Source organism: Balaenoptera musculus, chromosome 5, assembly GCF_009873245.2.
Source record: "Balaenoptera musculus isolate JJ_BM4_2016_0621 chromosome 5, mBalMus1.pri.v3, whole genome shotgun sequence".
Taxonomy (NCBI): Eukaryota; Metazoa; Chordata; class Mammalia; order Artiodactyla; family Balaenopteridae; genus Balaenoptera; species Balaenoptera musculus.
The window spans coordinates 138773070-138799885 of NC_045789.1; the positions used below are offsets into that span (position 1 = coordinate 138773070).

The 26816-nt window shown below is 59.8% G+C and overlaps 2 protein-coding genes across 3 annotated transcripts in view; both read right to left on the reverse strand.

Moving 5' to 3' along the window:
- Positions 1–13567, reverse strand: part of SH3BP2 (SH3 domain binding protein 2) — a 36107-nt gene extending 22540 nt beyond the window's left edge. Inside the window, exons 1-2 of one of the 2 annotated variants that reach the window (XM_036853829.1) lie at positions 13449–13561; positions 13008–13063 (exon numbers count right to left, since the gene is read on the reverse strand). The gene's annotated coding sequence lies outside the window, so the exon portion shown is untranslated. Of the gene's footprint in view, positions 1–13007; positions 13064–13448 lie in introns of both variants that reach the window. The other variant, XM_036853828.1, reaches the window with a different exon arrangement.
- An 8194-nt stretch (positions 13568–21761) lies between these two features.
- Positions 21762–22398, reverse strand: LOC118895779 (39S ribosomal protein L42, mitochondrial-like). The gene is given in 1 exon segment (XM_036853309.1): positions 21762–22398. A coding segment is annotated over 1 exon segment (429 nt). The 5' UTR covers positions 22307–22398; the 3' UTR covers positions 21762–21877.
- Positions 22399–26816: the final 4418 nt, after the last annotated feature.

Here is a 26816-nt window from a genome sequence, read left to right on the forward strand (position 1 = left end):
ACCGTGCCCCACGCTGAGCACGTGCAATCTTCTCCACCTGGAAACTATATCCTCTCCAACAAATGCTCCCTCATCCTCTGAACACAGAACCTCACCCCTCCTCCGCAATCTCCAAGTCAATGGCACAGCCTTGCCCACCAGGGTGTCACATGTGTATGCATCCCTAGCGCTCCCCATGGGCCTGGGTCCCGCTGAATCCCCAGAGCCCAGTGCCTGGCCCACAGAAGGGGCCAAGAGCCCGATGGATGGGTAGACAGATGGGTTCAGCGTCACATCTACACACACGGCCGTACCCCTGATGTGGCTATACCAGCACATGCCTGGACCTCAGAGCCAGCGTGAAGCACTAATCTGACCCCCACCAAGAACTGATGCCCAGTGGCTGTAGCAAAGTCCCATGGCCCCAGGACCCCTGCCTGGTGAGGTAAGCCGCCGGCCAGCAGTGGGTGAGCGCTGGAGTGTGCTCATTGCAAAACAGAGAACAGGCCAGCATCCCCCGAAGACAGCAGTGTGCTGGGGTCTAGGAGGCCCCCAGGGGCTCCTCAGGGCTGCCCAGGGTGGAGGCGAGAGGCAGTCCAGCCACTCCTGTGTCGGCGGCAAAGGGAATTAGGGGAAGTGCAGAAAGAGGCCCACGTGCACAGCTGCCCACATGGAGCCTGGGCTTCTGAGGGTGGTGGCCAAATGGGGTTTCTACTCTGGGACCCTCGGCCCTCGAGCTCTGTCCCCGTAGAGGACTCGTAAAGCCCACGTATCCCTGGATGTCCCCCCACCCCGCCCCATAGCAAGTTGGGGCCCTCCTCTCCAGGCCCGGTGTCTCTGCCTCTAGCAAACATTCCCAAACTGGGCTGCATCTCTCAAGGGCCGGGGTCGAGGGCTGGATTAGCCTGGGGAGCAGAGCCGGGGCCCCTCAGAGAGTCGGGGCCGCTGCACCCCCCACACCTGGTGCTGGACACACTCAGCAGAGCCCTGGGGAGGAGGGAGCTCGGGCCTGGCCAGGAAGGAGCAGCGTGTGGGTGGGAGGGAGGACGGCTGGGCAGGGGCTCCAGGCCCAGGGTCCCTGTCCTTGGATACGGCCACGGTGGGTGGGGGTCGGTCTGGGGGAAGCAAAGGTTAGCATCGTCACTCTCTCGTCTCAAACCACAAGCCAGCAGAGGCGTTTCAGGATTCACACTTCAGTTCATCATGACACCGACAAGTTTCCACTTTTCAGTTGCTTGAGGAAAAAGCTCTCCAGAGTGCTGACGTGTGGGCCGGGTCCACCCCCGCGTTCCTGGCCCCTCGCCTGCCCGCGGACGCTCACAGCTGCGCATCACAGCCGGCGCGGGCACCGCAGGTTCCCAGGCCCGCCCGCCAGGACGGGGCTGCTCCACCGCGGGACCTTGGCAGGCAGGACGGCGCGGTGGTGGCGGCACAGGCTTCCTTGGGGACAGGATGGGCTCAGTCCTAACCTTGCGGCCCACAGCTCGTGTGCGGGGCTGTCCCGAGGACCAGCGGGCATGGCTGGGGGCGGGGTGACTCCAGGGATTCCGTCGGCCACGCCGTCGTCACCATCACGTCAGGAAGGGAGAGCGCTCTCAACCGCCCCTGCTCAAAGCCAGGCGACACCTTCCCATCCTGCCCCCGTGGGTCTGGAGCCCCGAGTATCCCCGCCTCCTTGCTCACCACTGGCCCCATCTGAGCCACGCTCCCAGGGTTGAAAATTCCACCCGAGGGTGACGGACACCTTTGCCCAGTGCTGTGCTCGGCCTGGAGCGACATCTCCCTTCCCCTTGGTCCCACCCCTGCCTCCTCCGCCCCACGTCCAGACCCACTACCTGCACACACAGCCCCTGCCCTTCTCCAGCGTAGGCGCCGCCCACATGCAGGGCCACACTGACTGCGGCATTTTCAGCCTGTCTGTTGACTCTCTGACCCTCCTTCGACACAGCTCGATGGGGGGTGACATGACAGCCACTCCTTGTGTCTGTCCCCTGCAGTGTCCCCAGCATGAAGCTGGCCTGGGCACCTCCTGCAGCATGAACAGATCCCACCTCATTAGCTGGACACTCCCGACTCCGCATGGGGTCCCATCACGGAGCTCGTTCACTGAATGAAACCGTTCATCTCTCCCTAAGACACCCACTGCTCCATCCCTGGGGGGCCTCTGGCTGCAATGACAATGCCTAGTGTGGGGGCTCTGCCACCCACTGAGCAAGGCCTGGACACCCTGGGAGTGACCTCGGCCGGGCACTTGACCTCTCCCAGTCTCACTGTTCTCACCATCCTTGCCCACAAAGCGACCAGCAACCGGCACCGGCAGAGCAGGTGTAGGGCCTGGACAACGCACCCTCAGGCCCCGAGCGCCCGGTGGGCCGAGCCCCAGGCAGACCAGGCTGCCCAACACTGCTGCCCACCCTCCAGGGGCCAAGGGGGTGTGGCTGGGCTGGAATCTGCCGAGCCCCATTGTCAGGTGGCCCAGAAGGGGACAGACCATCTCCTCTGAGGTCACTCCTGGCAGACGAGGAACATGCAGAGGGCAGGACTTCCCCAAACCCAGCCCGCTCCACCCTCTTCCCAGCGGCCACCGTGCATGCTCCTTGGGTCATGTCACTGTGGCTTCCTCGGCACTCCAGAGCCTGGCCCTCAGTGGAGGGTCTGGTCCCCGACATCAGCCCCAGGCCTCAGGAGCACAGGCTACCACCAGCCAGACCCTGCTGGGGACACATGTACATGTCACATCCTGTGGAGACACGTCCCCACTTGCTGAAGCCAAGGCAGGGGGGTCACGAAGGCTGGGGGCGCTTTCCTGTCTACGGTCAACCTCTTGTGACAGGAGGGCCAAGTCAGTGGGCCAGGGCAGGGGGCACCCTCTGGGAATGTCCGCCCAGTGCCAAGCCGTCAGCCCCCATGGCCCACTCAGTCCCCAACTGCCCATCTCCTGCTCTCCCGATGAGGAAGCTGAGGCTGAGTGGGCTGCAGCAGTGGCCACATAGCCAGCACCACCCATGTGGCCCAGAGCCGGGGCCACCTCACCCACACCATGCAGCCTGGCACTTCCTGCCAAGCCTGGCTCTGAGGGGCATGAGGAGGAGAAGGAGCCCCAGGGCCTACTTTCAGGAAGGATGCCAGCTCCCACCCGGCAGAGAACCCAGCAGCCCAGAGGAGGGCTCCAGGCTCTGGCCAGGAGGCTGGGGCACACGGGGGTGGGACACACGACTGGGGATGCGGGCACATGCCAGCCTGTCCTCGTGAATTCAGAGTCTGCTTCTGTTTTACACGTATCCCCAGAGCCCAGGGGGAGCTGGTCAGGAGACTGTCCCAGCCACAAGCCCCCACCCTGAGCCCTGTTCACCACTGCCACCGGTACTGGGACAGAGGGAGGCCATCAGGGCATCGCCACCTGTCAGCAAACGCTGCACCCTTCACCCCCGGATCTGCTGGGGAGGCAGCCGCCTCTGACTCACATCCTTGTGACAATGCTTCATGGGATGACACATCAGCCAGCATCCGCATGCCATAGCCAAACAAGAAGATCACATGGAAAGTGTCTTGAGTAGCAAAGAGCTTGTGCAAAGGGCCTGGGGTTGGGGTGAGAGGAGGCATCCAGAGAGACCTGGCCCCACTGCTACTTGCAGGAGCCGAGGCTGGCCCTGACAGGCACGCTGCAGGGACACTTGCTGTCCGCCAGTGCCAGGCCAGGGCAGCTGTACGAGCCCTCCACACTGGCAACCACCTGCTGGGGCATCCCAGGGTAGGCCACCAGGGGCACTGACCTTGACACTAGTAACATCTGTTCCTTTACTCATCTCTTTAGGATCTTTCGTGCCATGGTGGCCTCCCTCAGACCACAGGAACCAGAAAGTTCCTGAGTACCTTACAGCATTTCACCAAGTCAGGGCTCCCGGGTCAGGGCAAAGGGCCTCAGGACCCAGGGGCATGAGGTGTGGCCCCGCATCTCAGCTCCTCCATATACCTCTGGGGGTCCCTGGACCACTCACTCACCTAGGAACCTGGTTCACCAATTGTCCAGAGGTGTTTTGGTCTCCTGCCCACCCTGCCACAGGCTGGAACCCGTCAAGGCCAAGTCCATACCACAAGGTCCCTTCCCTCCTTCTCACTTCAGCATTTTAGGGTTTGGTGTCTCTTCAGTTTTAATCCATTTATTTTTATCCTTTTATCACTAATGTTAATTTTTTTATTGGCCGCACAGCCTGCAGGATCTTAGCTCCCGGACCAGGGAGCGAACCCCGCGCCCCCTGTGGTGCAAGTGCAGAGTCTTAACCACTGAACCACCAGGGAAGTCCCCCTAATGTTAATATTTTAAGGCTGTTTTCAAACATTTTTTTCTTTGACGCTGTTGATTAACCTTCACTCTCTGAGTTTTTTATTTTATTGCATTGTTTCTGCTTATTTATTTATTTATTTATTTATTATTTTTGGCTGTGTTGGGTCTTCGTTTCTGTGCGAGGGCTCTCTCCAATTGCGGCAAGTGGGGGCCACTCCTCATCGCGGTGCGCGGGCCTCTCACTCTCGCGGCCTCTCCCGTTGCAGAGCACAGGCTCCAGACGTGCAGGCTCAGCAGTTGTGGCTCACGGGCTTAGTCGCTCCGCGGCATGTGGGATCTTCCCAGACCAGGGCTCGAACCCGTGTCCCCTGCATTGGCAGGCAGATTCCTAACCACTGCGCCACCAGGGAAGCCCTTGTTTCTGCTTTTGCTCACCTTTTATTCCTTGGTCAATTTTAAGTTGGCCTTAGGAGGGTCTTGCCCTCTCACTGGCTACTTCCTGGGGTTCCCCGCAGGCTCGTGGGGGGGGCGCCCTGTGACGGGGCAGCCCCTCCGCCGGGCTGCCGTGGACGGGGGCTGGGGGAGCAGGCCGCAGCCACTCCCAGGCCTGGGTCTCTGGCTGGACAGAGGCACACCCAGAAGGGAGGGAGCCAGAGGCCGCAGGAAGAGGCACGGACAGAGGGGCAAAAGAGGGAAGGAGGAGCAGGCTGGCCCCCGGTGTGGTGTGGGGAACCGAGAAGCTGTTCCTCCTCAGCCTGGGAGCCCTGGGCCAGGCGCTGGATGGATGACTCACAGCCCTGGCTCCCCTCCGAGCCCCTCAGCTGGGCCCACAGGGGGCCTGGCTGGCCTGACTGTTCCCAGGCGCCCTCACACTGCCCCATTGTTCGGAGGCCCAGCGAGAAGAAGGGTCTGGCGGTGGGCCCAGGATGGCGGGAAAGGGGCCCAGCCCCAGCTCTCCTGCCCCTCCTGGGCAGCCTTGACAGACAGGACAGGGGACAGGAGGGGGTGGGGGAGGGCTGTCTCCATCCAGCCATCCTGCCATCCTCCCAAGGCCGGTGGTCCTGCAGGATCTTGCGCCCCGGCCCCTCTCTCTGAGCCACTGTCCCAGCCACAGCTGGGAGGCAACTCTCAAAGGCAACTGGGCTCAGTCTGAGGTTCAAGGCCGTCACCCCGTTGGTGCTCAGCCACGGCGGACGGCTCGCACGCCTTCCCTGACCGCCTCGTGCTGTCCCCACCCTGCAAACTTAGGTCACCCCGGGACACCCTGATGCCCCACAGCCAGGCTGGGGAGTGGTGCCCTCAGGGGACCTCAGAGCCCAGTGCAGGGCTGGAGAAGAGGGCCTCTGCTCAGGCTTCTCCCCCTGCTCCCTTCCTCCAGGCCCACGCCCTTCCACTGGCACAGCAGCCTTAGAAAGCTTCCCCAGATCCCACAGGCAAAGTGCCCACGGGGCCCTTGTGGACAAGGCAAACCCTCTCATCTAACCCTCAGCCTAACTAAGCCTCCCAGAGGCAAGGTGGCTTCTGATGGTCAGCAGAGCCAGGGGTCAAGCCCCCGAGTGCCAGCCCCTAAGGCCTCCTCCTGGCTGGGGACCTGCCACCGGGCTGGGGCAGCCTGCACCGGGTTGGGGAGGGGCACGGCTCGGCGGTGCTATAGGGAAACCCTCCCCCTCCCCAGGGAGACAGCCATGGGGTCACACCACTGTCGCCAGAAAAGCTAGCAATGAGGACTGGGGGTGCGGGGGGCGGAGGGCAGAGTCAGTACTACCAGAGCCGGGTGCTACCCCACGTCTGCCTTCCCCCCGCCCTGGTGGCCCCTCAGCGCGGGTCACTGACTCCACCCTGGTCAGCTGAACCCCTGCGCCCACCGCACACCTAGCCCTCCTGCAGGTCCGATTCACCTGCTTTTGCCCAAGCTCCTTACAGCCCCTGCTGCGGTGCGGGTATGTGCGGTGGGGGGTAGGAGGCAGTCTTAAGACCCCAGAGTAAGCTTTCAAACCACAAACCAGCCTCTGCTCAAAACCCTCCCATGGGGGCTTCCTTTGTGGTGCAGTGGTTAAGAATCCTCCTGCCAATGCAGGGGACACGGGTTCGAGCCCTGGTCCGGGAAGATCCCCCATGCCATGGAGCAACTAAGCCCGTGTGCCACAACTACTGAACCTGTGCTATAGAGCCCCTGAGCCACAACTACTGAGCCCATGCACCACAACTACTGAGCCTGCGCTCTAGAGCCCGCGAGCCACAACTACTGAGCCCACGTCTCACAACTACTGAAACCCATGCACCTAGAGCCCGTGCTCCACAGCAAGAGAAGCCACCGCAATGAGGAGCCCCCGCACCGCAACCAAGAGTAGCCCCCGCTCGCCACAACTAGAGAAAGCCTGCGCGCAGCAACGAAGACCCAACGCAGCCCAAAATAAACAAATAAATAAATAAATTTATAAATAAATAAATGTATAAAAAAAAAAACCCTCCCATGCCCGACCTCTCAGCCTGGCCCCTCCTGCCCACTTCCTGCTCCCACCCCAAGAAGGCCCTACCCGAAATGGCACCTCCTACACCATTCTTGGGGGCCGCCCCCTGCAGGGCGAGGACGTGCCTGCTGCCTCCGCAGGGCTGGGCCTGGGGCTGCCTGTGGGGAGGGGCCCCTGCGGGTCCTCCAGGCGGCAGGTGCATCAACTTGGAGGCCACTGGGGTGGGGCTGTCCCCTCCTGCTTCCCAAGGCCTCACTCTGGAACAACTACATGTTGGTGCCTGGCTGGCAGGAACCTTGGGCTTGGGGCAGGGCCTCCTAGGTCCTGTGTGTGTGGGGGGGGTGTCTCTCAACACTCATCCTTCTCCAGTGACTTCCTGCCCCCAGAGCAGGCACGGCCACCACTGACCACAGAACTTCACCCTCCTGGGCACATTCTCGAGAGAACGGAAGGCTGATCTCAGAGAGCTCCCGTCCCAGGTGGCAAACCTTCCAAGGCTGGTGCCCAGGAACCCCAGGATGGCTGGGCAACTGAGGCATGGGCTCCATGCCTCACTCCATTTTATAGCAAGTGGACACCAGGGCCACTGGCACTGAGGCCCGGCTGGGCCAGAACCCAGGCCTTGCGTGCAGCCTGGGGCTCCCCCTTACCCCACCCTCAGGTCCGGGACACCTCCTCTGCAGAAGGACCAGGCATCGGCCTCCTCTGGCAGCTGCAGCCCAAGGTCTGGAACCAGATTAGGCTGGGTCCTGGTGAGGCCCCGAAGGGAAGTGATTCCAGAGTCTCCTGCCCCCATGGCCCACCCCTGAGCAGCTCCGCTGTGTGGCAAGGAGCCGGCACTGGGGGCCCCAGCCCTGGTGCAGCGAAGTGTCAGGGTGGGGTCCCCTGGAGCAGCATATCCTTCCCCCTGCGTGAGATTCTAGAGAAGTCAGGAGGTGGGGGGCTTGGGGGAGGACTTCGTGGGGGCCGGCTGGTCAGTGGGGCCACAGCACAACATCGACAAGCTCCCGAGATGCGGGCTGGGGGGTACATGGTGGTGATACCTCCTGCGGGAGGCTCAGGCTCTGTCCTCAAGTGCCCTCGGCCCCGCCAAGATCTGGGTGGCTCAGCAGGGAGGCTGTAGTGACCTGGCGCTGACCCTGGGGGCTCTGAGGCCCTCTCGTGCATCCAGCTCGCAGCCGGGCACTACCATGGATCCCGCCCAGCATCCAACGGCCACCCTGCGCTCCTAGAGGTTTCAGGCCAGATGGTGATGGCAATGGGAAGCCGCCTCTCATCCTGTGCTGAAGGGCAGGGGACGCGGCCACTCCGTCCCCTGCCCACCGTGGTCAAACCCACCAGCTGATCACTGACCTGCGTGCCAGGGCCCGGCCCCCAGCACTGTGTCTGCCTGGCCATCAGGGGACCCAGCGGCTCTGTGCCAGCTGCTATGCCCCTTGAGAAAGGGTCTTCCTTTTCTGGCCTCAAATAGGAGGAGAGGAAGCAGCTGGGGTTACGGACGACATTCCTCAGGAGACAAGGTGAGTTTCCTGGCATGCCCCCTTCCCCCTCCCACCTGTCCACGCAGGGCTCCCAGGCCCGCCTTTCTGGCTCCTTCCCCACCACTCTCCTACTGGTGGCAGATCTAATCTTGCCAGGCGCCATCTGGGGCACTGGGTCTCTGGGACCCAAAGACCAGGTCTCCGCTGTGGCCGGTGGGTCAGGGGAGCTCAGGCTGACCGCAATCTTGGCCCCAACGTGTGTCTCTAGGAAGGAACAGCCAAGGAGAAAGGAACGGCTTCCACTTAGGGTGGAGCGCCCCAGACTCCCCGCCTGTCTCCCCGTCTGAACCACTGCTGGGGCCCCTGAGACCAGGTGCCCGCAGTGGTGACTGTTAAGGGCTGCGGCCGCTGGAGCCCACGGCCAGGGGGCCGTGATAGAAACCTGGAGGGGTTCACACAAGGCCAGAACACAACCACCCACTGTGATCTGATTGGAAATGTCACCAGCCGGGCGGCAGACTCCTTCCAGGATAACGGGGCACCTGTGTCTCTGATGTGGAAGCAGGAGGTAAACACGCTGGGCTTCAGGTCTGTGGGAGCTCCTGGGATGCTCTACAGGGGGTCGTCCCTCTTCTGGGCCAGGCCCACATGGGCACTGCTGGGCAAGGGCACTCAATTGTGTCCCTGTCCTTCGTGAGTCCCCGCTTGGGCAGGGAGAAGCAGACAGGTAGACAAGGTGACCAGGGAACGGGCTGGGGCTTGTAGAAGGCACCTAGCTCCGGGAAGCAGGGGCGGGGGCCAGGGAGGGTCCCTGAGCACCAAGCAGGACAGACACTTATGCCTTTTATTAAACTGCTTCCGAGGGAGAGAGTGGCAGGGCGGGCCAGACAGGCTGAGCTGTGACCTGTCCATGCCTGGCCCTGGGCCTGGTACACAGGGCACCCAGCATGAACGACAGGAGCAGAGGTCTGGGGGCAGCAGCTTTCTGAAGGGCACCCACCACTGCCACAGGAGCAGAGCTCGGTGTGGGGTGGCACGGGCCCAGGCGCCCAGCCAGGGCCCTAAGTGCACTGTGGGTGCTGCCCCTGGCTCCCAAGCCTTTGGGGTCAAGCCAAGGCCTACCCTGGTATTCCAGGCCCCTAGGTCGACCCCTGACCTCACATCACCTTGCAGGGGGCAGCCAGCAGTGAGGGCTGGGGCCACAGGGGCAGCCGGGGTATGAGGACCCAGAGCTCTCTAATGCCACAGAACAATGTTGCCAGATTACAACATCCCCTTGGGCAAGGCTAGAGGAAATCCCCCAAACGGAGCTGCAGGGTCAAGGGCAGGGAGGCCCCAGCCTGGGACAGGGCTCAAGATCCCACAGTGAGGGCTCCTCTGCAGCGTCTCAATTAACTTTTCCGAGGACACCATGAGTTATAACTGTTTTTAACCCCAATTCACAAGGAGGGACCTGAAGTCCAGAGAGTCCCCGAGACGTGAAGGGGACAGGCTGCCCCAGCGCTGCGAATGCGGCCCCCGACTACTTCCTGGGAGAAGCTGTGCTGGCTCCAAGAAGCCCCCGGGAAGCCTTCCCTGGGCTGGCTCAGCCCCCAGCCGTGGGGCAGCCCACCCTCCTCCCAGCAGGCATGGAGCCAACTTGGAGCGCTCACCCGTCAGCCTGGCAGCTCCTGGAGACAGGGACCTCCCCTGCCTCTGCAGGTTCCAGCAGGCAGACGCCCCACACCCCAACCAGCGGCCTGGAACGTGGTTGGCAGTGGGCCGCCCCTACCCTGGGCTCAGCCAGCATGCAATAAACGTCTGATTCACAAGGAAGCAGAGGGCACTTCTCGGAATCGCAGCACAGCTGCAGGGGAAGGAGTATGGATACCAGGAGGGTGCCCTGCCAGCCCCTCAGGCCCCGCCGACCGCCCCAGGCCACTGCCTCGGACACCGAGCCCACACACTTCCCGGAGGCCAGCAGGCGAGGAGCACCAGAGCCCGCTGTGGCTAGCCCACGGGGGCCAAGGATCAGTCGCCTCTGGACCTGGGGACCGGGTGAAAGAAGCGCCAGTCCTGCCAGCAAGTTCCAGCGTGGTTCATGACCTGGGACGGGGACGGGCAGGGGCTAACCTGCAGGTGGCCCCAAAGCTGGAACCTCAGAAGTTCTGCCGCCCGGGGAGAAGCAGGGCAGTGGGGGGACCTCAAGCACCGTGAGGCCTCCTCCCTGATGAGGGCCCAGCCTTGTTTTGCACTTCACTGGGATGGCGCCTGGAGTTCAAGGGCAACTCAGGAGCCTGGCCCCCGAGCCCAAATCCTTTAGTGTGGCCCAGAGCCAGGGGCTTCTATCACTTGAGGGTGGAGAAGCGTAATTCACTAAGGAGGCTCAGGTCTCCTGGCCGTGGCTGAGAGGCAGCTCCATTTCTCTCGGCATCATCCTGGCTGCCCTCCGGTGCCTAGGCCCAGGGGTGGTAAGGAGGCACCACGAGAGTGCCCTGCCAACCCCTCAGGCCCCACCGACCTCCCCAGGCCACTGCCTCAGCGACCAAGCCTACACCCTTCCCGGAGGCCAGCAGGCAAGGACCAGGAGGTGGGCGCTGCTGAGCCTGCCTGCCTGAGGCTACAAAGAGCCCAGAATGCTCCCCCTCCCCGCCTCTGGGACTTGAGTGGCCCACATGTGGCACTGTCCCCAGCCCTTGGATGACTGGTCAGGGCCACTGGAGAGATCCAGAGGCCTTTTGGAGACAGGCCACCTACCTGCGGGTAGGATTTCAGCGTCCTGACAGCCCCCTCTCCCTGCCTAGGCCCCTGTGCACTTTCATCCATGCCCCCATCCACACTCTCACCACATCCGGTGCACACCAGGCCACTCTGGTCAAACTGGTCTGCCACCCTCCCCGCTGCCAGCCTCTGGCTCAGTCTGTCCCTACCTTCATGGTTGTCCGCGTGGCTCAGACAGCCCTCCTGCTGATTGCAAACCCTGCGTTCAGTGGTCACCTGCCGCCCACCTCCCTCAGCCAGGCTGCCGAGTGCTGACCGTGCTCCCTGGGGTTATCAGAGAACCACATACGTGCATGCCCAGGCCTTACTGAGGCCATCTATTAGCCAGCCAATGAGGGGAGAGTGGGGCCTGCCAGTCCCTGACCCTTGATGTCCCATGATAGAGCTTCAAGGACAGAAACCAGGAGGACCCAGGTGGTTCCCTGAGCCTGGCCACTCCTGAGACTCTGGCCTTTGCCATGAGACCCAAGCGGGCAGGGACCTAGGAGCCTGCCCTTTGCCCCAGATCTCTCCAGGCCCAGCCCCACCCCCACTCCCAAGCAGAGGTGGCCCAGCTATCCCTGCTCTCCAGCCCTGAGGGCCAGGGAAAGCACCCCCAGTGGCTCACAGTTACTGAACACCAATCATGTGCCACCACCAGCCCCTGGACATTCAAAACCACCTATAAGGCAGAAAGTGGTTCACTACCCCCATTTTACAGATGAGGAAACAGGCTCAGCAGTGTGAAGCCCCCTGGCCAAGATCACACAGCTAGTAAATGGTGGCAGCCGGATTCAAAGCCAGGACCCAGCCCCTCTGTGTGTCTCTCTGTGCTCCCTCAGGCTTCCCCCATGTAGGCCTGCAAGCTTGCGGGCATCCATGTTGGGGGAAGGATGGTGGGGGCTGACTCAGCATCTCACTTTCCTCTGTCCATGTGAACAGGAAGGGCCAAGGGAGGTTTGGATCCGCCCACCCTCCTATCTCTCCCAGGCTGGCCTCCTTGTTGGGCTCCTCCCTGACTCTGCAGGCCTGAGGGACTCCCCAGAAAGGCCAGGCCCTCTGTCAGCACCCGTCTTTCCTGATGGCCAACAGGGACTCGCCTGGGCCATCTACCTATCTGTCCTTCTGCCTGCCCCCTCTGGCCAGGGTGTGCCCCAATATGGGGCACAGAGCCAAGTAATGGAGTGGTGGCTGGGAGGGGGGCGGTGGGGGAGGGAGGGGAATTTGACAGAATTCTCACCTTGGAGCCCCCATCCTGGCCTCCTGGTCTACCTGGAGTGGAGCCCTGACTCCCAGAGGGCCCTCTGCGCCGGTGCCCTGGGTATCGGACACAATGGGAGGAGAGCCAGGAGATAATGGAGCCCAGCCCCCTTCTCTGGTCTTGCAGAGCCTGGGCCAGAGAGGGCAGAGGGCCGACCCAGGGTTACACTGAAGTCAATGCCGCCGGGCTAGACCTAAACCTGGAAATCTACGCTGACTCCAGGACTTGCCATGCTCCCTTGGCTGTCAAACTGTCGTGAAAAAATTCTACACATCATCATCACTGCAAGTAACATTTCCTGAGCCCCCTCTGTGCTAGGGCCTGGTTACCTGCCTCATCAGCAAGATCACATGCGTGTCCTCCACTCGGCAATCCCAGGGGTCCCACACGGAACCCCGCCCCAGGCCAGGGTCACTTAGAGGGGCCCTTTACTCAGCATGGCCACCTGACCAGCAGGCACGGACGTCATCAGAGTTGACAGATGGGCAAACCGAGGCACAGAGAGAGGCTGTGAGGCGCTCAGGGTCCAGCAGGGCGGCAGAGGGAGTGAGCTCCAGGCTTGCACTCTGCAGTGGGGCTCAGGCCCCCTCAACACCCCCAGTGGGAGCATGGTCAGCACTTCACCAGGGCAAGCGGAGGCCCAGAGCAGCAGAAAAGAGCCGGGCTGCTGGGAGGGGCCGGCCCACATGTGGAAGGACGTCTGTCCCCGACCCCCAACTCTCTGACACTCGCTGTCCCCCAGAATAAGAGTCGCAGACAGCCCCAGGGTCACTGGGCTATCAGTCACTCACACTTCAGTGTGAGTCAGCTCCAACAGGCAGCTTTTCTCCACCCTTCGTTGCGCGGGCTGAGGTAAGGAAAGTTTGGATTACCGGGAGGAGGTGGAAGCAAATTCCCCGCCCGGGCCTTCGGAGGCCGGGATGTGTGGGTCGTGTAATGGGGGCCTGCGGCGGTCTGCGAGCCCCAGGGGCCTGGGGAAGCGGAGGCCAGAGGGACGAGGGGGACGCGGGACAGACGCGACGCCCTCGCCCCCGCCCCTAGGCCTCCAGGGTGCACCCCGCGCACCCCCGAACTCGCGCGCTTCCTCGGGCAGTGGCGCCGCCAGGCCCGGCGCGCGCTGGAGCTGACCGCCCCCCGCCCGCCCTACGGAGAGAACCCCGGCCCCGGGGACTCCGGCCAGCCCGGGAGACTCGATCGCGCCCCGTCCCTCCGCGCCCACTGCCGTGCCTTACCTGCCGAGGCTCTGCTCCCAGCCCGCGGGTCCTGCGTCCCGGCGGCGGTTCCCGGCTGGGCCGCCAGGCTCCCGCCCTCCCGGCGGGTAGCCAGGAGCCAGGTCCCGCCCGGAGCTGTGCCCGCCCCTTCTGTCTGGCCCCGTCCCGGCCCCGTGCCCCGCCCCGTACGCCCGGCCCCGCCCCTTCGACCTGGCCCTGCCCTAGGCTCCGGGCCACGCCTCTTCCATCCAACCCCGCCCCTTGACTCCCCTCCCAAAGAACCTGGCCCCGCCTCCTCGGGCTCCCTGGACCCATCCCACCAACTCCTTTTGCAAGGCGGAGGTGCCAGACGCAGCCCGCAGCCCTCGGAGTTCGAGGTTGGGTGCGGGGTGGGGGGTCAAGACGTCGGAGTCCGGGGAACCCCCACCTTTCCCCACTCCTGGTCCCGGGGAGAAGGCGGGAGTTGGCTGCGGGTGTGGACACGCCATCCCTGCACGGCACACAATAGATGCGCTGTAAATGCAAGTGGCACCTGGTGGCCCCACTGGAGAAGGCGCTGCCCCCCAACCCACTGATCCTGATCCTGAAGCAGGAGGCGGCGTCTGACTCAGGTCAGGAGGCCAGGGGCAGGGGCAGGGGATGACCCCTCCCCTGCCCCCCGCAGAAGAGGGCTCGCTGGGAACCGAACCTCTGGAACCTCACCCTTGTTTCAGAAGGGTCTCTAGGGCACTTTTCAGCCACTTCCAAACCGGGACACAGCCCTTGTACCAGGTCTGGACTCCCAGGGCCCAGGGTTCTGGTTCCAAGAGTGTGAGGCCCAGAAAACAGGGTTCTTTAAATTTTACCTCCTGGGAGGCGCCCATCCAAGGCCCTTCCCCACAGCCATGGGGGGAGGGGGGACACAAGTCCAGCTTTAGACCCAGATTACCCTGTTTAAGGGGCAGGGGCCTAGAGAAAAGGGGGCTTGTCAGATCCTGTAGGGGAAAGGGCTTTCTGGGAGGAAATGGCTTCCTGAGGGGAGCCCCAAGGGGTGGGGTAAGTGGTGGAGATAGAGTGAAGGTATTCTTGGGAGAGGGAGCAAGGGCAGCAAGCTTGTAGGGGACTGGAGTCTTCCAGGGCAGAGGTCAATGGCTTGGGGCACGATGCGGTGGAGGGGATGGGATCCCTGGTCCCAGAGCCTAGGAAGCTGTGAGCAGGGGAAGGACAGGATCTGGCTGGGGCCTGAAGGGGCTGGGAGGGAGAGCACAAGGCCAGCCCAGCAGAGGCTGAGCCTTGTCCGGGTGGGAGGCCAAGGTCTGCCCCTCTGTGCTGCACTGGGCATGAAGGGCCAGAGTCCAGCAGGGCAGCAATGGCAGGGGCTGGACCAGCTACTCCAAACCAGGCAGGGTGGGAGGCATCCAGGGGCTGGAGTTGGGTTATGCTGAGGCCGAGGTCCCTGAGAGGCTAGACGAGGCATAGCCAGGCTATCGGGGTGCTCAGAGTTGCAGCTGGACAGAACTTGGGCCATGTCACTGTCCGTTGTCCCAGAGTTGCCCAACAATGGGTCCCATGCCCCAGAAAGAGACACCTGGCTGCAGCAGCACACTCAGGGTCAGAGAAGTTAACTGAGAGTGGGGGGAGGTGGGAAAGGCCAGAGCCAAGTGGCTGTGTCCACTGGAAAAAGACCAGGACCAAGGCAGGACCACTGGAGAAGAAAGACAAAGCCAAGGAGGGACAGCTGGAGGCAGGCGAGGCTATGGGAAAGTATTTAGCCAACAGGGCCTCAGTTTCCCCATCTGTAAAACCTGCGGGGGGAGGCCCATTTGCTGGAGAGGTGGCAGGAGAATTTTGATGAAGGGTGGGAGCAAGCAGAGTGGCCAGCACCCCAGCCCTTCAGACCCCAGGGTTGACAAACACTCACCCAGCCTGGCCCAGGGCCACCCCTCACTCACAGCACAGCCTGGCTCTCAGGGCTGGACTTGGACCCCAGAGATCCTGAAATCCTGCCCCTTCCAGCCCACAGAGGCCATTATGGAGGTGGCCGGGCTCAGCCACCATTAGCACCCCACGTGGTCACCTCGCTCTTGGAACAGGGCTGCACGTGGAAGAGGCTTGGTGTTGGCTCAGCCGGGCTGGAGCCCCTGACAGAGTGCTCACTACCTCGGAGCTGGGCACGTGCTCCCTGATGTCTGGTTCAGCAGACCCTGCACGGAGGTGCTGGATACCCCGAGAGGATGCAGGGAAGTCCCCGCCCCTGTGGCTCATGGGAGGGAGCAGATGAACGCGTGAGCAGTCTCCACCATGTCACCATGTCCCGGGGTGGGTGACTGGGGAGGGGGACATCAGTGCCTCCAGCCAGGGCACGACCACAGGGCGGGGCAAGCGGGGGCCGGCTTCAGACGCCAAGCTCCGAGGAGACAGGGCAGACCAGGACGGAGAGGCCTCACCATCAGGGTCACTGCAGACAGTCTGGACAGACCCGGTGCCCCAGAGAATTATCACCCAGGAATGCAAACTCACCTCCAAACGGGGTGCAGCCTCCACTTTGGAGGGAACCCGACAGCTCAGGTTACGTTGTTCCAGTGCAGCCCCAGCCCTGTGGGGGAAGGGGACCCTGCTTAGGACCTCAGGGCAGCTCGGAGCAGGCTGTCGAGTCAGGAACTGCAGGAGGCAGAGGCCAGAGGAGCTGGGCACCCTGGGGGTTCCCACTGGAGCTGGCAGGCCTGGTGTGGGTGAGAAGGAGGGTCTCCCCTCTGGGCAGGGTGTGCAGGCAGGCCCCGCGCTGCGGGTGAGCAGAGGTGAGGCAGAGACCCCTGTCTGACCAGGGGAGAGGTGTGGAGGGCCTCTGCAGAGCATGTCCAAGTTAAAGGCACACAGGTGACAGCTGAGCCATATTCTCGGGACAACCAAAAGCAGGGCCTGTACCCCTACCACACCCGCCGCCGGGTAGCGGTGGCCATGGCTGCTGATTTGGTGCGCTGCGCCAGGGCCCAGAACGTGAAGAGGCAGCTGCAGTCTGGGGTTAGGGGCAGGACCCTGCTAAGATCAGGGCGGGGAGGGCACGATCTGCTGCCAGCCCAGGGGTCACCGCCTCCCCAGAAGCCTCGGGCTTTAAGCGGCACCTGGTGAGCCCCGACCAGGCCCAAAGTCACTGCCGGCCTCTGCGCTGCCGCGTCAGGCTCACGATCCATGGCCTACTCACCGGCTCTCCCTGGGTGTCTCTAAACATCACAGGCTTAACACATCTGAAAGTCAGCCCCTCATTTTCCCAGCCTTCCCCTTCTCGGCACCGAAACCTCGGAGCCATTCTGGCCAGCTGGTCTGTCTGGAAGTCCTAGTGGCTCTGTCTGCAAAGTACACCCCGAATCCTGTCCCTTCTTGGCCCCTCCCTGCCCCATCTCCCCTCATCTGCTCCCCACTCCTGGCCTGGCCTGGCCGTGTCTATGGTCACACCAGAGGCATCTAATCACGAGGTCAGATCATGTCACTTCTCCACTCTGGACCCTGAGTCCTCCCTGGGGGCACACGCCTGCGCAGTCCCGCTGTTCTCTCTCCGGTTCCCACGCCAGGCACGTCCCACCTCTGGGCCTTCTTGCTCGCCGTTCCCTCTCCAGGATCACTCTTCCCCCAGATCCCTGCGTGGTCCACCTCCTCACTTCCCTCATCTCCGCTTCAGTATCATGCTGTTAGACACTCCTCACTTCTCTTAAGGCTGTCCACGGTCCTCGTGTTCCCTCCCTCCCCTGCCCCCTTTGAACCCCTGTATCTCTGTATGTGTTATGGCCAGGCCCCCTCTGGAGTGTCATCTCCCAAAGTTGGGACCATGCTGCGTCCCCGGGGCCTCGGTGCTTTCCTGGCATGGAGTAGATGCTCAGTAAGTGGTTGGTGAATGAGTAGACAAAGGCCACGAGGGGCAGCCGGAAGGAAATGGCAGGTTTAGGCAGAGCTGCCCAACTGGCTCCCGTGTCCAGAGGACCCTGGAAGCTTCAACCTTCTGGCCCATCCCAGCCCCGGGAGTGGCCCCCTGGTGGTACCCAGCACCTGCTCACCAGGCTGCCTGGGGGGAGAGGGAGGGGCTCGGAACACCTTGGCAGCCCGTTCCTGGGCAGGGCCGGAGCCAGGGCTGCACCACTGTACCCTCTGGCAGCTCGCCCGCTTGGCTGGGGACGGCGGGAAACGAGTTCCCACCCGCCCCAGCCCCTCCAAGGGGAGGCCACTGGGAGTTGCCCTGGGCAGGGGCTCTGGCTCCACAGCCCAGCTGGTGAGGGAGGGGAATGAGGCGGAGGGGCTCTGGCTGCTGCGGTGGCTGTGAGGCCAGGGCCCGGGGCTGGGACCCGCTCCAGGGGACTCGCTGCCAGTTTGTGCCCTGGCAGGGAGGACAGGCTGGGCAGGGGCCGTCCACCTTGGGCTCCAGGATGTTCCCACATCCCAGCCCGGCCCCGGTGCTCTCTCGCACCGCCTTGCCCTGGGCGGGAGGTGGGTGTGTTTTGCCTTTGTTGGAACCAAAGGGGAGGGCAGCCGAGTGGGCGCCAGGGCCGGAGAGCGGGCAGCGGAGGGTGGCTCACAGGATGACCGTGCGCTGGGCTAGAGACGGGGCGTGTCGTCCAGACTCCGAGCCGCGGCTCCTGCCGCTGGTTTCCCCTCTGCCCCGCGGCCTCCTCCCTCTCGCATCGCTCCTGGAGAGCCAGCTCAGCATCCCGGCCACAGGAGGCCGCGTGGTCCGCCGGCACTCCTGCCCGGGCGCCCACCTACATCCCAGCATCGCCCACCACGCGGCACAGAACTCGCGGCACTTCTTCACCACGCCCCCCACGTCCGGCTGGGCTCCTGGGTGCAGGGCCCTGTCAGCCATCTCTGGGTCCCAGCACAGGGCCCTTCCTGCTTGGAGGCTGCCCTCAGTGGGTGGTGGCCCAGCCCGTGGGCTTCTAGCCAGCTTGCCCGCTGTGAGCACCGGGAGGGCAGGGCCTGCACCCACCTGCCCAGTACCGGCCTGGCCTGAGTGCGTGGGTCAGCACCTACCGCCCGTCGGCCAGCGGGCCCGAGCTGGCCCTGGTGACCTGGGAGGGCTTCCCTGGCAGGGGCACAGCCTCTGCAAAGCCCCGGGGCAGGAGGAAAATGGAGTCATGGGGCTGTAAGGCCAGCTCAAGGGCCGGCCAGCGCCCCCCACCCTCCCTTTCCCCACGGGCGGCACCCTGACTGCGGGCCTCCGTCAGCACCCCCAAGCCCGGATCAGCTGCTGCTTTTGCTCTCCGAGAGGTTTGTTTGGGTACATTTTCTACATACCGGGTGTCAGGCAGGCCCCACTAGGAAGATCTATTTTAAAACACCAACCCCGTAGGTGGAGGATGCGGGGCCCACGCAGACACTCGTGTTTCTATTTTTACATCCAAACAGGCCTGCCCTCAGCCCCCGGAGCCCAGTTTGGAACTTGAAAGCAACCCATTCTATTTCGGGTGGCTTCCGCCCTCATGGTGGGGAGGTGGGTATTTTGTACACAGGAGACTTCTCTGCCCTCCTCCCTCCCAAACCCTCGCGTCCTGGCAGCCTCTGGCCCCCACCCCGTGGACCACGTGACTTCCAGGAAGGCGCTGGGGTCGGGAAGGGGAAGCCCATGTGGGGCTTGGGAAGGGGAAGCTGTGGCCCGCAGGATGCAAAGGCCTGACGTCACCCTCAGGGGGGCCCAGTGACCTCCCCAGCCCAGGGTCAGGGGCAGCCGGCCCTTCCCTGGCCAGCGCTGGACACTGGGATGAGGTGCCTGAGATGAGAGGGGGTGAGGTGGCCTCTGCAGCTGTGAAGCCCCCTGGACCAGAGGTGGTAAGCCTGGGTGGCTCCCAGGAGCACAGACCCCCAGGAGAGACTCAGCTCCCCAAGGCCTGCCCTCCAGGCGAGACCAGGCTGCCGGGCAGGAGCCCACCAGGCTCCCGGAACCCACCACCTGGCTGGCCCCCTCTCTGGTTCTGGGTGGGTGTCCCCAGACCTTCAGCCAGCGGCTCAGCCCAGGGCCCCAGGGGACCACTCCCTTCCCACTTTCCCTCGTCCATCCTCAAGAGCGGATTTTGGCCTCCATTCCCACTCCTGTGGGTCCCTCAGACCACACTAGGCCGCTTGAAGGCCCCCAGCTGCTGCCCTAGGTCATTACCCTATTAAACATGCCACCATCTGGCCCATCAGCCCAACTTGTGAAATGCAGCCTGACACCACAATACCCTCCTGTGCTTCCATCCCCACCCGGGCTGAGCTGGGGGTCCCCTGTGCCCCAGCTTAGTACCCGGGCCGGCACCCAGCCCAGTAGCTGAGGATGGCTTGGTCCAGCCTGCCCTGCTTCTGAGACCCTGCCCACAGCCCCCCTCCTCCTGTCCTCTGACGGTGGGATGAACAGGGTCCACCCACAGAGAACTTGTGAGCAGTGCCCAGCCCGGGACCGGCCTGGCGGGGAGAATGAGGTGCAGCCCTAGGGTGTCAGGGGAAGTGGGCAGAGTCGGCCTGACAATGAAGACTCCGGGGGCAGAGAGGTTTCCAACACAGGGAAGCTGGGATCAGCCTGTGAGGAAGGCCCGGAGGGGAGTGAGGCGGGGCTGAACTGGGCCCAGTCTGGGGGGCGTACCCATGGCCTTCCCTGGGACTCCCATGGGGGAGTGGGGCTTTAGCCCAGCAAATCTGTCTGCAGAGCCTGTGTACAGCTCCCCAGAACCACTCAGAAACACAAGGTTGCCTTTTTTTTTTTTTTTCTGTTTCATGTTTCAAAAAATTCAGAGCCTGCTTATCTCATTTGTAAATAGTGTTGGAATGCCTGGCTGACCATTAGGTAGAGAAAGAGACCTACCTCACATCTTACGCCAACATAAATATCAGCCAGACCAAAGACTTAAAATACGAAGGGAAAAAACCCCAAAAATGTATTAAAAGAAAATGTAGATGATTCTATACTATGGAGATGAGGCAGGATTTCTAGGTACCAAAGATAAAATCACTAGCATTTGAGTGTATAAAGGAAAGAACCAGTAGATATGGCAGCATAAAAGTGACCCCACATAGGTGAATGTCAAAAACGTCACAAACAAAATTGAAAGGAAAACTGTAAACTGGGAAGGAATATGTGCAAAGTGCGTGCATTAACCAGGGGTAAATATACAAAGCATTTTTATATGTTTTTTACAAGTTTCTACCTTGAGTTGAAAATGGGCACAAGTAGCAATTCATAAAAAAGAGCTATATGTGACCAGTAAGACACGTTTAAACAGGTTCTACCTCACTAGTAATTAAATAAATACAAATGGGAAAAATGAGATAGCATTTTTTGCTTTTTGAAGATAAAACTCTCACGTGGCACCTCAATAGCCAACAGCAGGTAAAAGCAGCATGGATATACATTCATGTATTCACCTATTATAAGGAGAATCTGTATTCACTCTTTCCAGGGCTGCCCAAAAATGAGTCCACACTGAAGCACAAGTTCACATCCTGCTGATTTACCAACAAGGTAAAATTGAGCACGTAACTCATTAGAGTGTGTGTGTATGTTTTTTTGTTGTTTTTTTTTTGCCATGCAGCTTGCAGGATAGTTATCGAACCTGGGTCTCCAGCAGTGGAAGCACGGAGCCCTAACCACTGGACCGCCAGGGCAGTCCCAAGGGTGTGTGTTTTAAATTTAGTTTCTACTCATTATCAGAGTTATACATGCATGCAATTTAAAGAGCGAGTTTTACAAGCCTTCTTACAAAACACAGCCGCCCCCCAACCCTCATTTTCCAATGCAACTTTTAACTCACTCTTTTGGTTTCACCTCTGTATCCCCAGACCACACACTTACATTGCGACTTCCTGACCTCCAAAATCATCATACCTTCATTTTGTTCAGATCAACGGCCATGGTTGACATCTTCATGATACTACATAAACACTGTTCATGTCTGAGCCACATAATGTATCATGATAACTGTTCCTTTCTTGCTCAACTTCTCGTTTCCCTGGAGTTAATGTCATCTTTTTTATTTTGCTTAATTCTCAATACTAATTCAACTCCAAATTCTGCCAAAAGTTCAAATCTCCCCAGGGGCATCCCGGTGTATCAGGTATTCTATCACCTGGAAATAGACTCTGCTTTCTCAGCTGGGGCACAGCCTGCAGTCTGGGACCACCTCACCAGAACCCTGAAGTCCCCTTCATCCTTCGCTCTGCGGCAGGATCCCCTGCTTCCTGCTTCCCATGACTTCCTCTTTCTTGCTTTCCTCCCCCTGTTTGGTGGAACACGCCAAGTGGCTTCCTGAGAAAGGGTGCAGGGACGTAAACTTTTTGACACCTTATCGTTCTGAAAATATCTTTCTTCTACCCTCACTCTTTTTTTTTTTTTATGAGAAGACATTTTATTATTTTACTATATAACATATTAGTGAATATACCCAATTGTATTTTCTCAAATGGCAAATGAGACGCAGGATAACATTTCTCTTTGATTCCTGAAAACCTCAATATCATCTGTCTTTTGGAGGATTCAGTTTCCTACGACGTCTATGATACTGTCCACGAGGATACCAACGGTGCTTAGTAGTAAAGAACATTTTGCTAAGTTGTTCTATCATGGGTCCTTGCTCTAAGTGTTCACCTTTTTCTTCTAATCTGGTTTTCAGCACTAGATCATGTGTTTCTTCATTATTCTGCACAGGATCTGGCCGAGGGATAGGTTTTGTGTGTTCATATGGAATGTCCACAGAAGGGTGATATCATACTATTGTCCTGCCATCAGATGTCAAAGCAAGCTCTACTTTGCAATTATAGTCATCTGGAAGAGAAGAATACGTAGTTTTATGACAAACACAATATAAGGCTCCATTTTGAATTGGAAATAAATATTTCAAGATAGTTCTGCTTGATATCGCCCATTTTACTGCTGCCAATGCCATGGTGAATCAAGATGCTTATCAGGTGGTATGAAAGATGATTTGAAGAGAAACTGCTTTTAAAATCTGCTTCTTGACTGCGACTCACCGCGAGCCCGCCATCTTTCCTCAACCTACCCTCACTCTTAATGAATAGTTTGGCTGAGTATAGCGTTCTAGCTTAGAAAGCATTTAGCTTCAGAATTGAGAGATTTTATCCATCGCCTTCCAGCTGTGAGAAGTCTGAAGCCATTCTGATCTTAGTCATTTGTACGTCACCTGTCATTTCTCTCTGGACGCTTGTACGGTCTTTTCTTTTCTCTTTGTGTCCAGTGTTCTGAAATTCCCCTTTGCTGTGCCTTTACTGTGCATCTATTTTCATGTTTGGATCTGAGCATTCAGTGGCTCCTTTCAATCTGGAAACTCAGGTTTAATTTCTGTGAAATCTTTTTTTTTTTTTTTTTTTGGCCACATGGCTTGTGGGATCTTAGTTCCCCGACCAGGGATCGATTCCGGGCCCTCGGTGGTGAAAGCGTGGAGTCTGACCACTGGACTGCCAGGGGAGTCCCAAATTTCTGTGAAATCTTTTCCACTGTTTCTTTGATTGTTTTCTTCCCTCCAGTTCTCTTTCTAGAACTCCTATTGTATAGACGTCAGATCTCCTACACCAGTTCTCTAATACTTCCCTCTCCTGTTTTTCTCTTATTTTCAACTTTTTTCCCCCAGCTTTTTGCTCTACTTTCTGAAAGACTTCCTTAACCTCATCTTCCAACGCTTCTACTGAGTTTTCAATTTCCATGATTGTGTTTTTTTTTTTGGCCGTGATGGGTCTTCGTTGCTGCGCACGGGCTTTCTCTAGTGGCGGCGAGCGGGGCCTACTCTTCGTTGCGGTGCACAGGCTTCTCATTACAGTTGCTTTTCTTGTTGCGGAGCACGGGCCCTAGGCGCGCGGGCTTCAGTAGTTGTGGCGCGTGGGCTCAGTAGTTGTGGCTCGCGGGCTTAGTTGCTCCGCAGCATGTGGGACCTTCCTGGACCAGGGCTCGAATCCGTGTCCCCTGCACTGGCAGGCGGATTCTTAACCACTGTGCCACCAGGGAAGCCCTCCATGATTGCATTTTTAATTTCCAAGAGCTCTTTATATTCTGTAACGTTCCTTCCTTATAGCACCCGGTTTTTGTTTCATGAGTACAACATTTTCTCTTTTCTTCCTGGGGATGTTAACGACAGTTTTTCTAAGTCGTCTTCTCCCAGCCATCTCTGTTTCCTCCCAGTTCCCGTTTTCCTTGTTTGTTTTATCCCGATCTTCCATGTTACAGGGGGTCCCTCAGACGTCTGCTCAAACTGGCTGGTTGCTCAGGCTGGAGGGTTGGGTCCGTTGACTGTGAGCTTTATCAAGCGGTGACCTGGTAGGATCTCCTGGATGATCAGGTTCCCCCAAGAAAACCCCTCTGACATCCTGTCTCGAGGCGAGACCTGGTTTCCAGGGTTCTGGACACTGAGGGTGGGTGGCTGGGACACAGCTGGTGTCTCAGCGTTATGTAAATGTGCACTGATGTCCGCCAGTCCAGAGACCCTCTGTTGGCCCACCCAGGGAAGAAGCCTTCAGTGCGCGGCCTGGGTGTGGATGAGGGCTGTGGGAGGATCTGGCTCTCTGCCCTGTTTCCAACCAGCCCTGCTCATTTCGGGTCCGTTTCACTCACACTTATAGAGGCTCCCAGGGCCATCAGTTCTAAGCCTTTTCCAGGGGAGTGTGAGGCGCTGGGGTCACAGGGACATGGGGAGCCCTGCCTCTACCCTGGGGTCACCAAGGCTAGAGTTAGTCTCTCCCATGTGCTCCCAGCTCCCCATGTGCTCATTAGGACGGTATTTTCCTGGGCTGTTCCAGCCAGAAGGGACTTTACACCCAGGGAGGAGCTTCCCCGGGAGCCTCAGCAAGCACGGGGGAGCCCAGCCTGCTGTGACCTGACTCGCCACCCTAAGAGCTTCCCTCCCTGGGTTTGCCTGCGCTCGTCAGACTCTGTCTTCAAAAATCTCTTTGTTATCGATAACTCCAATCAGCATTAAGCTTTAACATCAAACATCTTTTTTTTTTTTTTTTTTTTTAACATCAAACATCTTAACTCAAAGGTAACACTTTGCTGTCACTCAACACCAGAGTTGACAGGTAACAGCTTGGTTATCAGTTGACACCTCAAATATCAGCCAATACCCTTGCTGATAGCCAAGAAAGAGGCTCTGTCTGGGAATGAAATACAGACATTCCCCTGTGTGGGTGGGTGACTCCTGGGAGGAGGAAAATGGCTCCAACAAGGAACAGAGGCAACAAAGACCTAAGAGCCAGGCTTCCCTGGTGACACAGTGGTTAAGAATCCACCTGTCAATGCAGGGGACAGGGGTTCGAGCCCTGGTCCGGGAAGATCCCACATGCTGTGGAGCAACTAAGCCCGTGTGCCACAACTGCTGAGCCTGTGCTCTAGAGCCCGCGAGCCACAACTATTGAGTCCGTGTGCCACAACTACTGAAGCCCGCACGCCTAAAGCCCGTGCTCCGCAACACGAGAAGCCACCGCAATGAGAAGCCCGCGCACAGCAACGAAGAGTAGCCCCCACTCGCCGCAACTAGAGAAAGCCCGCGTGCAGCAACGAAGACACAGCGCAGCCCAAAATAAGCAAATTAAATAAATTAATTAAAAAAAAGAAAGAAGCTTTGTTAAAAAAAAAACAACCCTAAGAGCCACCATCACCATGTAGCCCAGGGACCATGGCGCTGGGAGCTCTGGTGGCCATCACCCTCGCAGGTGAGGTCACCTCCAGTTTATAGGCACATTACTCTCATCCGGATGGGATGGCCTCTTTTGGGAGCAGGGGCCACTAGCCACATTGTAGGCCCTCGATACAAGTGTGTTTAATAAATTACAGAAGTAGGCTGCACACGGCTTCTCTCCATTGAACAGATGCAAACAGTGAGGCCAGAGAGGGGAGAGATTTGTCAAGGCTCCCCGCTCCAGGGCTGCGCTGGTTTCCTGCCCTGCCCATCTTCAGTTGCCACGTCCCATACCCACCCACCACTGGAGGCTGCCAAAGGTGCCCAGCCTGCAAGTGCCCCTGCTGGGGTCCTCATTTCTTCTCCTGGCCCTGGGGACCCTGACTGGGAGAGCCCTGCCTTGCTCACCCCCCTTAGAAGACTCCTACTGCCCAGGGCTGGAAGGGCAGACTGAGGGTCCCAAGTGTTGGCTTCTTGGCCCAAGGTGGGGCTGTGCAGGCCCCTCTGCTCCCATAGGAAGGCTTAGAACCTTCCTGAATCCTCTCTCCAGGGCCAGAGGGTCCGGGAAGATGTCCCAGCACTAAACGTGTCTGGAAAATGGAGCAAGATAGAGAAAAGTGATGATCCCAGGAGGGCTCTCAGGGATATAGTGCATGTGCTGGGCAGGGCGGGGCCTGCAGGACCCGGCTAGGAGGCTGGCTGCGGGGGAAGGCAGCAGGAGGGGGCAGGCCACACCTTCACTGGGCTGCTCCCGCAGAGCTGGGGTTACCCTGAGGCCCAGCCCAGGGATGCCTACCATGCTGGCTAGACAGGACAAAAACGGAGGGAGCCCCAATCCTGCAGGGGCCACTAGAGCTTGCTTGAGCTCCAGAGGCTGGCAAGATCTTCTCCCGTCCCCCCTGCCCCAGCTACCCCTTGAGACTGGGGGTCCCAGGTCAGCCTCATCAAATCATTATTCAACCATGCATGGCATACATATTTACTGAGCGCCTAAACATTCATTCATTTTGCAACTGGGAGCTGGCAAGGTGGCTACCCCCCCACCCCACTCCCCCACCCCAGGCGAGGGCAGTGCTACCCTCCTCCTCGCTCAGGCCCATGACCCCAGGTCCTCCTCCAATTTCCCTCTCACCCCGCCCTGGTCTGTATATGTTTCCTCTGGCTGCTGTAATAATTACGTCAGACTCAGTGGCTTAAAACAACACAAATTTATTATCTTACAGTTCTGGAAGGCAGAAGTCTGGCACGGGTTGAAATCAAGGTGTCTGCAGGGCTGCATTCCTTCCGGAGGCTCTTGCCTTTCCCAGCTCCTAGGGATTGCCACATCCTTCGGCTCTTCCTGCATCCGGAAGGCCAGCAACAGCAGGCCGAGTCCCGGGCCTCTCCACAGCTGTTCCCTCTGCCTGGAACGCTCTTCCCCCAGAAGCTGCATTCCTCGCTCCTTCGCGTCCTGCAAGTCCTTGCTCAAAGGTCCTACTTCACGTTACCACCAACCTCTGTTCCAGCACCACCATCCCTCTTAGCCTGCTGAGGAGGGAGCAAGTGCTGCAAACCTAGGGCGTGCCGCGAGACAGCAGCTCCGGGCCTGCCAAGGCCTGGGGAGTAACTGTTCACGCTCCTTTCTCGCCCCCTTTAGTGCAGCCACAGCTGAGCCAGGGTAGAACGAAGACTTCTCCCGTGGTGTGGCCGGGATGCTCTCAGTAGCAGAGCGTCAGGAAAGCAAAAGGTCATGGATTGTGGGAGGAGAGAGGACAGCTGAGGGGAGGGAAGT